Raw genomic sequence first — 12,887 nt, forward strand, 5'->3', positions numbered from 1 at the left:
AAAGTTCTTTCCACGGATAGTACTCTCGATGATTTCTGAGAAAACAAAAATCAACGTATTCGATTCTGATGGTCTTCCACAGAATTTCTTAAAAAAATCACCTAATCTGACTCTGATTATCTTTTAGAAAAATTGTTTGGAAAGCTACGTATAAGACTCTGATGGTTCCTTAAAAAATCTCAAAAACCCCTACAGAAAACTTTCTATTGATTTATCAGAGAAAATCGTATAGAACCCTAATCACTCAAAAAAAAAAAAAAAAAAAAAATAATAATAATAATAATAAAAAAGTTCTGGGTTCTGTTAGCCTCTCAGGCTCTCAGGAAAAAATATGCCGTTTATGCCTCCGATAGTTCCCGTGAAAACATCTTTAGAAATCCTAGTCTATGGAGCCATTACTGCCTCAAAACAGTTCTTTAAAAATCCACATTTATTTCTCTGTTAGTCTCTCAGAAAAAATCGTTGAAAATTAACTGTTGTATTTCGATTGTCCATCAGAAAATTTCTTAAACATCCGCGATTATGGCCCCTTTAGTCCCTCAGATTACATTATTAACACTCATCGTTTATGGCACCATTATTCCCCAAAAATCTACAAATATGAGTGTAGGGTTCGGCGAGTCTAATAAAAAATCTTAATCCTAATCTGTAAGTGCCTTAGGAAAAATCTTTAAAATTCAAATTTATGGCTCCGTTATTTCTGATGGTGAACATCTGGAGAAGTTCTAAAAAAATCACCTGCCATTGCACTATTGCCACATTCCATGGTTGAGATATTGTATTTTCAGACTTCCTACAACCATGATAACTCTGCACGCACATCGCTATCATCAATAATCTTAAAAACCACAATCTTGTATCGGAATACATACCTCAATTTATTTTAGAGTTCCAATCGACAGTTACGAAGAAAAAGAAAACCAACGTGATGCATGGATTTTCCCCTCGATTCAGAATCATCCATCCATTTTGATCACCAACAATTATATTTAGTTTTTGTTTTGTTTTTAAGTTCTCTCATCGCGCGTTCACTCTCGCTTAGCTTCCTTTTGTCTGCTGCGACACATGCACACACACAATCTATTCGATAATTTGTAATTCATTTATATCGGCCACATCAGCTGCATCTTTACAAAATGTACTCGAACGTTCCAATTTCGATTCAACCACAATTGAAGGATGGCCATCATCATCATTGTTGACCGCCTTCGCTGATGTCTTGATGAGCAATTCAATTTTTTGCTTTACCGCTTGAGCTGTATGATAGATTTCGCCACCGGATGAGGACTTGTGATTTCGGAAGTTGTTGCTATTGTTTTGATTGGTTTTTGCATTGTGGGATTTCTTTAGTTGCAATGAATTCGGTCTTCGTGTGGGTATATTCGATGGAGGGCCATTGTTGCGTAGGGTAGTCATCACGGAGGAGTGTGAGGCGGAACGCATTACTGGCGCCCCACCACCAACGTTGAGATTGTTTTTATTGTTCGCTGTCTTGGTTTCGTTCGGGTTGTGCAAACGATCCTTTTGCGTTTGTTTTAAGAGCTCCTCCTGCTGTTGTTTGTTCTTTTCTTTTTCGGCTCGCCTTGCCAGGATTTCTCGTGATTTGGCCGAGAGGAAACTGTGTTTGGTTTGAGGTTGATTTTGACTGCCATCGCCGCCGGCGCTCTGACCTGGCACCGATATTGAACGTTTATAGAAATCACGCGATGACTGAGTTGATGATACCGAGGAGAGACGACTTGTAGCCGATTTGGTGGTGGTAACTGATGAGGGACTGGAACCGGTGGAGGTTATTTTCTGTTGCAAATATTTGGGTGCCCGTGGCCCCAGACTTGTGGGTCTGGCCGGTTTTACACTGCCATTTGCCCGGGTTTTTTGGCTATTACAAGAATCACTTTTCAATTTAGTAGGCCTGCCTAGTCTATTCGAAAGCAGCGACTCTCTTGAGGCTGATTTATTGGTGATCACAGAACTTTTCATACTCTCGTTCATGGAGTCGTCAACACACAGATCGGATAGACGTTCATTATCGGAAGACTTGTTGGTTTTGGATCTGTTGCCGGTGCGTGCATTGGCAGATGTTAGACTATCCAAAGACATGTTGTTGGTGGACTTAATGTTGGCCGTCACCTTGCCGTTGAGATGTTTTCTCGCCGCTGGACTGGAATGACGTGAGCTTTCGCTGGAAGAATGCTGGTAGTTTTGCTTCTTGGCCAGATTGCCGGGTATGCTAGAGCTGGTGGAACTGCGTACAGGACCATTGCCGAGGGCTTGAGTGGTGTGCACCTTTTTCGGTTCCAAGTAACGTGGCCTAACATCAGACAATTTTAGTGATTGACTGCGAGTTTTTGTGGTATGGCTTTCATTTGCTTTGGATTCCATGGAGGGTTTCTTTGGTTCATTGGATTTGTTGGCTGGTGCTGCGGCCGCTGTTGTTGCAGTTGAAGTTGGCGCCTCAGATTTGGTGCGACGATGATGTACCGCAGTGCTGACACTTGTGCGTTCGGAGGTCATACTACTTTGAGAGATGCCCTTTAATGCTTGAGGAACATGAGCACGTGAATTGGATTTTAAAACCCGGCCTGCAAAGAAACAAAGGTTCATTGTATTGAATTTTCCGAAATGGTGGCTTATAAAGGCACTACTTACTTGTTCCCTCTCTCAAATCATGATTGGCTTGAACTCCCCGTTCCGCAGTTTGCACAGCATCGTGGGTGGTTTGGGTGGCCTTGTACAGCTGGGTATCCTGGGCCAGGGCCCTTTTGGAGTGCGCCTGTATGGCTGCCTTAACCTGCTGCAGATCTTGGCTCCGTGTACTGCCGCCAAAGGAGAAGGCCTTTGAAACCGGTTTACCACGTTTGAGATCTAGCGGCTCAGTTAGACGTGCCAGTGTTTGGATTTTCTTGCGCAAATCCAGGTCCATACGTTGCCAAGCGGTAACCCGCATGGCCCGCGAGCACTGCCTTATCAGACACTGTTCCACGGCCGATAGTATGGAGCTAACCAAACGTATGTATTCCGTATCCCAGTCGAGATCTTCTTCCTGAAGACCCTGTAGTTCTTTGGCCAATTCTCCCAGCCCAGGAGGCATTTGTATAACTTTGGCTTGTAGCACAGTATTGAGACGTGTTATCCGTTGATAACTACGACAAGCTTGATCGGGTGTTAAATTCGAGGCCGTACGCAGCAGTACACCTTCGAGTCGGGGTATATGGCAACTGCGATCGTGTCCCAGTGAAAGGAATGAATCGCTGGCTATTAAACTAGCGAAATGATCGGCTATATAACCATAGGCGGCATCCAAAATGTTGCGAACCAAATTCTCACAGACGCCACCCCAACGATATGTGGCCAGCTGGGCGAGCAGATTGTCACAATCCAAAACGGTGTCCAAAACAGACTCGGAGGTCTAGAGGGATGATTTGGAATTGGGAAAAATAGGTTAATAAATTTGATGAAATCAAGAAAAGCAATTCTTTCGCAAGTCATCTAAGGATAGATCTTTAGCAGGTCTTCAAAGGATATAAGATCTTTAACTGGTCTTCTACATATAGAAGAGCTACAATAGGGTTTCTGTAGAGAAAAAGATCTCTTATCTATTGATGTCCTGAAAAATGCTTTCTTTATAATTTTAACAGGTCTTCAAAGGATAGAATATTTCAACTGGTCTTCTAAATTCAGAAGGTCTTCGGTGGATAGAAAGATATTCTATCTATGGAAGTTCTGAAGAAATCAGGTAATCTACAGAAAGAAGGATTTTAACGGATGATTTCTTTCATAGATTGGGATCTTCTTTAGGTCTTAAATAAGTAGCAGATCTTTCAAGGGCCTTTTATCTTTAGAAAGTCTTCTAAGGCCATTTGACCTCCTAAAATCCTTCTCCATGAAAGTCCGTCCAACAAAACCTGTCTTTTTCAACTTACCAAATATGCCACAATCTGCTGACGACACCTGGCCAAAATGTCCGATGGCAATTGGGCAAATTGCCGGGTGGGCCACACCTTCAGATAATGGCGACAAGTCCACCTCAAACATTTCCGATAGAGATCATCCAGAGCATGATTTAATGCAACGGGCAGGACCTGTAGTATACCATCAATGCAACCGGAACAGGGTTTATGGAAATTATGACAATAATTCGTTTTCAAAGCATGAGCCGTTACTTCCTTCAGACCCTCCAGTCCCAGTAGATCTGCCAATGCCGCCAATTCCATAAGACTTATGCCATCCGGTGGATGTGAGGCCCCCGAATAAATGTGACACAGAGCAAAATGTACTGCCGAATAGGAATAGCCCTGCAACGAGACCACACTAGTCGCCTGGTTACCAGCCAACATGGCAGCAAAGTATTGACAACGGGAACGCAAAATACATTTATGGGCTTTTATTCGCCTTCCATGCACCTCCACAACCATATCGGTGGCGATTTCCTGTAAGAACATTTTGAGCAAATCTTCGCCCAGTCGTCTGGGCTGGCGACATGACATCGAGGATTCATCCATGCCCGAACGACTTATGCTCGATGCCAAACTTGAATCATTGCTGAGATCGGTTTGTATATAATCCATATTATCCAGGCTCATATCATTGGGCAGGGAATTGGATATTTCCTTGGAGAAGTTGGGGAAGAGACGAGAAAGACTGCGTAGATTCTCCACCGAGCTGGTGAAATTTTGAAAACTATTGCCCGTGGAGCGAGACATGGTCCAGGAGTGCGGTCTACCCGAACGATGGTTATCATCACGATAGAGCCTACTTATTTGCCGGTGATTACTGCCACCACCAACACTGGATGTCATGCGTTCGGGGGATTTTAAATTCAAATTCAACGGCTTATCCATGTCGGATAGCTTGACAAAGGTATTACCACCACCTCCAGCCGTGGAGCTTTCTCCATGTTCATTTACCGTTTCCAGTAGCATTTTTTGCTTCTCAATTGTGGCCTGCAGCGAGTCCATACCAATATTCTGTGCCACTTTTTTGGGTGACGATGTCTCCTTGGCCTCCACAATGGTTTCCATAATAATGTTGGAAATACGATTTGACGATAACGACGATGTGGAAGCAATTGACAATGCCGAGGTATTGCTTTGCTGCAAATGAGCCAATGCCTCTTCAGTTTCTCGGGCGGCCTGTTCTTCATCCTGCTGGAAGGTCAAATCATCTGTATCTGTGGTGGAGAGCGGTGAAAGATCTTTGGAGAGAATGCCATCGGTAATGGAGGCTAAACTTGACTTATCAAAGGTCTCATTGATTTGGACATCACGCCGTCGCTTTTTAATACGATTCTGTTGCGGATTTTGTCCACCAGCCTCCTCTTCACGTTCTCCCCCTGAACTGGTACTCAACTCGGATTTAGATCCCGTGTAATCATCGAAGGGTGATATGGAACTATCCACCGATAATGAAGAGGTTTTCGATATGATGGGTATTTTATCGATAATGCTCATGAGACCACCACCGCCACCACCCCTTCCACTCGAACCATCTTTACCATCTCCATTATTGGTAAGACTAATCGATCGCTTATAGTCTGTGGGAGGACCAGCAATGCCATTAGTGCCACTGCCGCTATTACCCCACGAATGACGTTTATTGGCCTCATGTTGGGCCTTCTGTTGCATGGAGAGCCTGCGTATAGCCGCCACGGTTATGGGTGGCTCAAAGTTACATTTGTAATCCAGGGACTTTGTTTCTCCAGCTCCCGCCTCGGGGTTGCATTCGCTGTTGGGAATTTTATTTTGATTCGATTTCGACATTAATGTCTCTGTAGAACTGGCTGCAGATTTCAGCGTTGCCGTCGCCGCCATGGCCTGTTCATCCGTTTTCTTTTGTTGCGTCGTAGTTAGCGAAGTACTGAGGCGTTGTGCCAGACTGAATGGCTCTTTGCGCAAGGGTTTCAGCGGTTTCTTATCACCATTACTAATGTCTATAAACATACTGAAGAGATTTTTCTGTGAGCTGCTATTAGAATTGTCAGCTTGTTGGAGATTGTTTTGCGGTTTGGCTGCTGCTGCTGCTGCCTCTACCTCCTCTCGTGAGGGGTCGCGGGGCCTATATTCACTCGAGGAAAGATTTACAAAGAATCGCGTTGAGGAAAGCGTTGGGGCTGCATTGAATGACTTGCTCATGGGTGAATCAATTGCGGTTGATCTTTTCTCCTTCGGTTTCTTTTCCATGTCGTCGAGCGACACATAGAAACCACAACCACTTTTGTGAGAGCTGGTGGAATCGGAACGTTCTCTGAATTTTGAATTTGAGGTTTCCAAACTTGAGGAAGAGCTGGTGCTTTTACGTCTTTCTCCGCCCGACTGGCAATCGCTCATGTCGACCACCCAAGAAGCAATGCCGGCAATGGGTTTACGTGGTTTTGTTTTGTTTCGCAATTCCACTTCCATTTCTTCATCCTCATCGGCCAGGGGTTGGGTGGGCTCAAAATCCAGCGATGTAAAGCCACCCGAAACAATGGGACAATTTTCCGTTTTCCTTTTCAGCGAAGGACTTTCACATAGCTTTTCCGGATAATCTGTAATCAAAGAACCCCCCGAAATGATGGGATTGGCCTCATCAAATTTTGAGCGTTTTGGAGTACGTGGCATGGGTATGGGTGAATCGGTGGCATCCGAACAGTATGCTCCCGAGTCACGATGATGTGAAAACGATGAAGAGGATAGCGTATAGTCCCGATGTATCGAAGAGGTATTGGATGAACAATTCGGTTCTATGTGGACAATGGAGTTGTGTGGCGTGTCGGGTAGCAGACATTTGTTTTTAATGGCAGCCATGTGATCATAGTCCTCTATGCTCATCTTTTGATTGTGCCCCGCCGTTGAGGAGGAGGAGCGGTGTTCATGTTCAGACCATTGCAGGCTGGGAGCCGGACTAGATGAGGAATAATCTGTGGTATAGCTAACATCACTGTGATTGTTGGTGGATTGCGGGTGATGATGGTGGGCATGGACATGATGGCCACCACCATGTGGATGATGTTGATGATGGTGGGGATGTGTGTTGAGTAACTTATTGGCCAAGGGAGGAAGGCCTGGGCCAGAATATTGATTGTATTTCCTTTCCGTTTCCCGTTTGATGCGAAACATATCCGATGAGTCGGAGGAATCGGCATCTTGTGGCATGTTCGAGGAGCAGTTGACATTTGTATCGGAAATTTTTAATTCCTCCTCCTCCTCCTCCTCGTCCCCCTCTCCATTTACCTCCTCCTGGGCCGGTGGTGAGGGTTTGTGATCCCTTTTCCATAGTTTCTCCTCATCGGAGAGATTACTAATGGTTGTCTCATTTTGTTTGTCATTGTTTTCTTCGGAACTGCAGGAGGAGTTAGAGGATCTGGGTCGACTATGCTGCTGCTGCTGCTGTGTCGTGCTGTTGATGGTGGTGTTTGGATTCGCTGCAGTTGGACTTTGGCTGGCATCATCTTTGGATTTTACTTTGCACCGGGCAAATGATTTATGGAATGTTTCTAGTTTTTTCGTGGGAGATTCATCCTCTTCCTGTGGTACTTCGTCTGCATTGCCATCCTTTGGATGGTGGCCAGGGGCGTTGGCCTGTTTGTTTTTGGGATATGGTGGCACTTCATCCTCATCGCACAGCGATGAAGCATCTATAAAACAGGCGCTGGTCTGTGATGAACTCATGGGATTGTCCGCCTTGCTTAGCAAATCTCTTTGCAGAGATGAGGAGCTTATGCCCTTGAAAAGTGAGGAGGTGTCCGCCGTCAGAGGATTATGTCCAGCTGAGTAGGTCCTTTCCCTTACCATGGGTTCTAAATCTAAATCCTTGTTTCTTAGGGTGCTGGAGGAACAGGATGAAGGGGCATCTTCTTTTTCTTTGGCTAGCAGTTTTGATTTGCTGGCACTGGCCACCAAACCCAAGTTCTTTTCCAAAAATCCCACACAATAGTTTGTTAGATCTACATCGACCTGAGGCACAGCCGATGAGGCAATGGTAACGGAGGAGGCCGGCCCCATGTTGGGGGGATTTGTGGCTGGAAACACTGATTCCCAGGAGCCAGTCTCTGAGGATATCGATGATGTTTCGAGAATTACAATTTCCTCATTTTGCCTTTGTTTTTCCTCCTTGGAGGCGGGTGGTGGCAGTAGAGGTGGCGGCGTGGACACCACCGTCTGCAGGGTATTGTTGATTTTCAGCTTCAGAGGTGTCACCACCAAATCGCCAAATGACTGTTTATAATCTTTGGCTGTTGAAGAATTCGAGGTGGTGGAACAACTGGCCTCCTCCATGCCATTTAACATTTGCGATGTACTGGAGCCGGCCATTTGATTTAGGTGCTCCATTTCCGGACTGTGATTGTTGCTGCTCACTGGGGAAAATGTGTCCCTTTCCTCATCGCCCAAATCCACCTCACAGGTTTTGGTGGAAGAGCCACTGCCTTGGCGTGGCAAGAGATCTAGGTTTTGTAAAGGTCGTCGCACTTCGTCGCTGTACTGGGGCGCCGATGAGGTGCTGGAGGAGCTGGTGCTGGCCGTACATGTGTCCGGCGTTACAGGTGTTGTTGTTCTGCTGGTGGAACTATCCATTGTTGGTGTTGCTGTTGTTGTAAATAACTACAATAAGAAAATCTAGGCTTATGAATGCATTTAGTAGTTGGGTTCGTTTTTGGTTGGTAAATATTGTTGGTTGGTATTGTCACCGGACGGACAAAGTGTGGTCACGTTTAGACGTTGTTCCTTTTGCTTTGTTGTTGTTTTTGGCTTTTAGGATAGGTTGTCTTTTAGTTACTGCTTAGAATAATTAATGAGTAAATAACTCTAATGATGATGATGTTGGTGGTGATGATAATGATGAAGGTTCTGTTTGGCGCTATGCTATGCTAGTAGAGATCGCTTGTTTCGTATTTTCGTCGTTCGTTCGTGAAGGGCAGGCCGATGAATGAATGAAGGGAAGAGAGTTGTTGCCTACTATTGTTGCCTTTTCTATTTTTGCAAATATAGAAGTTTCCAACAATAATGTGGTGGTGTTTTATTTTTCCTCTTCCTTTAAATGGCAGACAAAAGTTTTGCCCAAAAAAAATCCCGGTCTATTGTTCGAGGCCGACTTGCCTTGGCGGCTGGCTGGTTGGTTGATTACACAATGGCAACTCCTCAGGCAAGCAAATTCAATGGCTGGTTGCAATCCTTTTTTTGTTTTTGGGAATTTTAAAAATAAAATGGGCTGTGAAATCAATATCCCCACAAACACATAGACACTGAAAAAGTTTACAACTTCAAAGGTTTTTCATCTCTCTCCGTTAATGTGTCTATTCAGCCCAAGCGAAATGTAAAAAATGAAAATCGACTTGCTCTTCTTGCTCACTCTATGCTCTGGGGATGTGGTCGATGATAATGTTTGCTGTTGCTGCTGCTACTGCTGCTGAGAGAGACGAAAAGGCCATACCAAAGTAGGAATCTTTGGCACCCAATTTGTAAATATAATGGCTGGTGGCTGGGCTGTGGCTTCAAAGAGTATTTGTCTTCTTCGTCTTCTTCTGCTGGCTTTTACAAATGAGTGTAAATGTGTTTATTGTTGTTATTTTTGGTACCCAAAAATGTACATGTTGCCATTTAATCTCTCAAATGGTTCTTATTTTTTTTCTGATGATCCCGGCCGTGCAACCAACAACACAGAGTAATGAGAGGAGTTCTTCCTTTGTAATATGCCTTACAGAAAACACAGACAAAGACTGAGTGTGTGGTTGTTGCTGTATTGTGTAAGAATGTTGTTGTTGTTTGTTGTTGCATCTATCTTCCCTTGGTATCTTCCACTTCTCTTTAAATATTGAAGTTAATCTTGTTTGGTGTTGATGTTTTCCGATTGTTGTGCTGGTGAGAACTGTTTATTCGTTGTATTTACAATTCATATCTGTCGAAAGAGAAAAAGAGCGGGGGGAGAGAAGAAAAAAAACCCATAATTAGTGAAGTTGTTAACAAAAGAAATGGGATTTTCTTAAAATGTAAAATATTGTAATGAGGGACAATACTAGGCAAATAGGTATGTCTTGTAAAATTCAAATAAGAAATTGGAGGGGGAAAAGAAACAACGTTAAGAGAACAAGGAAAAATAAACTAAGAGCATGTATAGGTTTGCTCGTGAAGGCGGATAATTCAAGACGGATATCCAGCAAGATTAGAAAGTCTTAAATTCCTAATAGGAGTCGGATCAGTTCACCTAAGATCGGCATGTTCCAGTAGTTAGCATTTTTTTTTTTTTTTGGATTTAAACTAAACATCGGTACTATTTAAAAACTGAAATCTCACCAACCATAAGTATGAATGAACTGCCGACAGCTTTTCATTTTTTTTTATTTCTTTTTCCAGTGGTAGGTATTTTTACCCCGATTCCGGGAAGCTATTTTTTTTCTTGGGGACGGCCCGGGGCCCCAGATTTTTTTTACCCGGAAGACCGGGTTCAGGACCCGGGCTAGAGCCGGATCCCGTTCCCATTTGTAGGGAAGGTACCAGAAGGAGTGAGCCTATATATTCTATCTTCCCACCATATCTTGGAATTCTTATTTCGCATTTTATGTTATTTTGAGTTATTCCAAATTTTGAACCTTACGGGGGGTTGTACCAGAAGGGGTGATTCTATGTATTCCATTTTCACACCAGATATTGTTTTAGTAGAAATATTGGGATATGAGAAATTTAAGGAGAATTGGGTGATCAATTCGCATTTTAAGTAGTTTTGGATATTCAAAATGTTGACCCTTTGTTGGGGAGGTACCAGAAGGCGTGTGCCGATATCACACCTTATGTTGATAGAAACATTGAAATGTGCCGAGTTTAAAAGGAATCGGATTCTAGTTTTATGAGGCTCATATCTATTCAAATTTTTGACCCGTTGTAGGAGATGTAATAAAAGGAGTGGATCGATATCTACCATCTTCACACCATGAATTTTATGTTTATTTTGCATGTTAATAGAGTTATAATTATTAAAAAATTTGACCCTTTGTGGGGAGTTACACGATGGAGTAGGCGATATTGTCCATTTTCGGACCTGTGATTTATTTGCAAAGTTTGCACAAAATTCTTGTTCTATACGATAAATAATTTTCGTTGACCAATTCACCTTTTGTGGGAGAGGTACCAGCAGGGGTGAACCGATTTTGCCCATCTCCGAACTCGATCTAAGTTTGACAATAATATTATGATGTACCATGTTCTTTCTTCCAAATCGGATACTACCCTCTATAAATTCCTTTGAGGGTAAAGGAATGCATATCTCGAAAGGTTTAGACTAAGGTCCGGTGTCCTGATTGACAATATTGAATTGATCCTTCATTTCACATTTTAAACGATCATATTTTTACAACATTCACTGATTTGTATACCCTCCACCACACAATAAAGGATATATTAAATTTGTCATTCCGTTTGCAACACCTCGAAATATTCGTCGAAAACCCCAAAAAGTATATACATTCCTGATCAGAAAAAATTTAAAGGCGATTTAGCGATGTCCGTCAATCTTTACCTTTGTCTGTCAGTCGGTCTGTAAAATTGACGAAAGAGTCCAGATTATGTAATCTAGAGCTTTAAAATTAGGTTTATATATTGGTCCGCGTATATGTATAGCCCCCATATAACCGTACCTCCCGATTTTCGAAACTTTAAAGATTTCTTCCACAATTTTCAACCTAATCCGCTAAAACTTGACATTTGTGGTTCTTGGTAGACCTGTTGTTCTCTTCTTGCAATAAATGTTGCATTCAGGTTCTCTAATTGGCATAGCACCCGTATAAATGTATTTTCGATTTTCGGCATTTTGAAAGTTTCTGCCACAATTTTGAAATCAAATTAAATGGAGCTTAAAATTTAGGGCCCTCGGTAGGTCTGTTCTCTCCTTGCAAAAAAAATTCCGATTTAGGTTCTCTAATTTTTGTAGCCCTCATATAACGGTACCTCCCGACTTTTTGGTATTTTGAAGGTTCCCGCTACAATTTCCAATCAAATCAGCTGAGACTTGACATTTGGGTTTCTTGAAAGGTCTGATCACTCCTTGCAAAAATATTTGAATAAGGTCATTAATTGGTATTATTCCTCCCGATTTTAGGAATTATGAAGGTTATGTATAGCCCCCCGTACCTCCCGATTTTTAGAACTTTTGAAGGTTTCTGCCACAATATCCAGGTCTGTAGGTCTGTTCTCTCCTTGCAAAAAATGTTGGATTCAGGTCCACTAATTGGTGTAGCTCCCATAGAACGGTACATCCCAATTTTCGGTATGTTTGAGGTTTCTGCAACAATTACCAACCAAATTAGATGAAACTTAACATTTGGGATTCTTGTTCAGGTCTGTTCACGCCTTGCAAAAAAATGTTCGATTCAGGTCAAATAATTGGTATAGCCCCCGTATAATGGTACCTCCCGATTTTTGGTTCTCGGTGAGTCCACTAATTGGTAAAGCCCTCATATAACGGTACCTCGCGATGTTCGTTATTTTGAAGATTTCTGCCACAATTTCCAATCAAATTAGATCATAATATGGGTTTCGCTATTTGGGTTATTTTTTTTAACGGATTGATATTCCACCTTAACCTATCCTACCCTTTTCATTATTTCATTTTACTTTAATAAATATAGGACAAATATATGTATGGAAGCTATACCTACATCTGAACCAAATTTGACAGACTTTTTTTTTTAATTTGGTTGGATATGCCAAATTCCATACGATTTGGACCAATAATACACATTTGGTACACAATAAAAGGCAAATCGGACGAAAATATATATGGAAGCCGTATCTCTAAATTTATACGGCTGATGATGATGATGTGAGGTAAAAAAAATTAAAAAGCTGTAAGTTCGGCCGGGCCGGGCTTTGAATACCCTCCACCATTTGGATATCTCAAAAACAAAAAATTCTGTTAAA

General features: G+C 42.6%; 1 protein-coding gene across 1 annotated transcript in view; it reads right to left on the reverse strand.

The window, feature by feature from the left end:
• LOC101894578 (serine-rich adhesin for platelets) overlaps nt 1–12,887 on the reverse strand; it is a 120,761-nt gene that overhangs the window by 2,054 nt on the left and 105,820 nt on the right. Inside the window, exons 2-4 of the mRNA XM_005176952.4 lie at nt 3,924–9,873; nt 2,650–3,409; nt 873–2,582 (exon numbers count right to left, since the gene is read on the reverse strand). Of these exons, the coding sequence (XP_005177009.1) occupies nt 1,081–2,582; nt 2,650–3,409; nt 3,924–8,552 (6,891 nt within the window). The 5' untranslated portion in view covers nt 8,553–9,873 and the 3' untranslated portion in view covers nt 873–1,080. The remainder of the gene's footprint in view (nt 1–872; nt 2,583–2,649; nt 3,410–3,923; nt 9,874–12,887) is intronic.

This window comes from Musca domestica, unplaced genomic scaffold, assembly GCF_030504385.1.
Source record: "Musca domestica strain aabys unplaced genomic scaffold, Musca_domestica.polishedcontigs.V.1.1 38, whole genome shotgun sequence".
Classification (NCBI taxonomy): Eukaryota; Metazoa; Arthropoda; class Insecta; order Diptera; family Muscidae; genus Musca; species Musca domestica.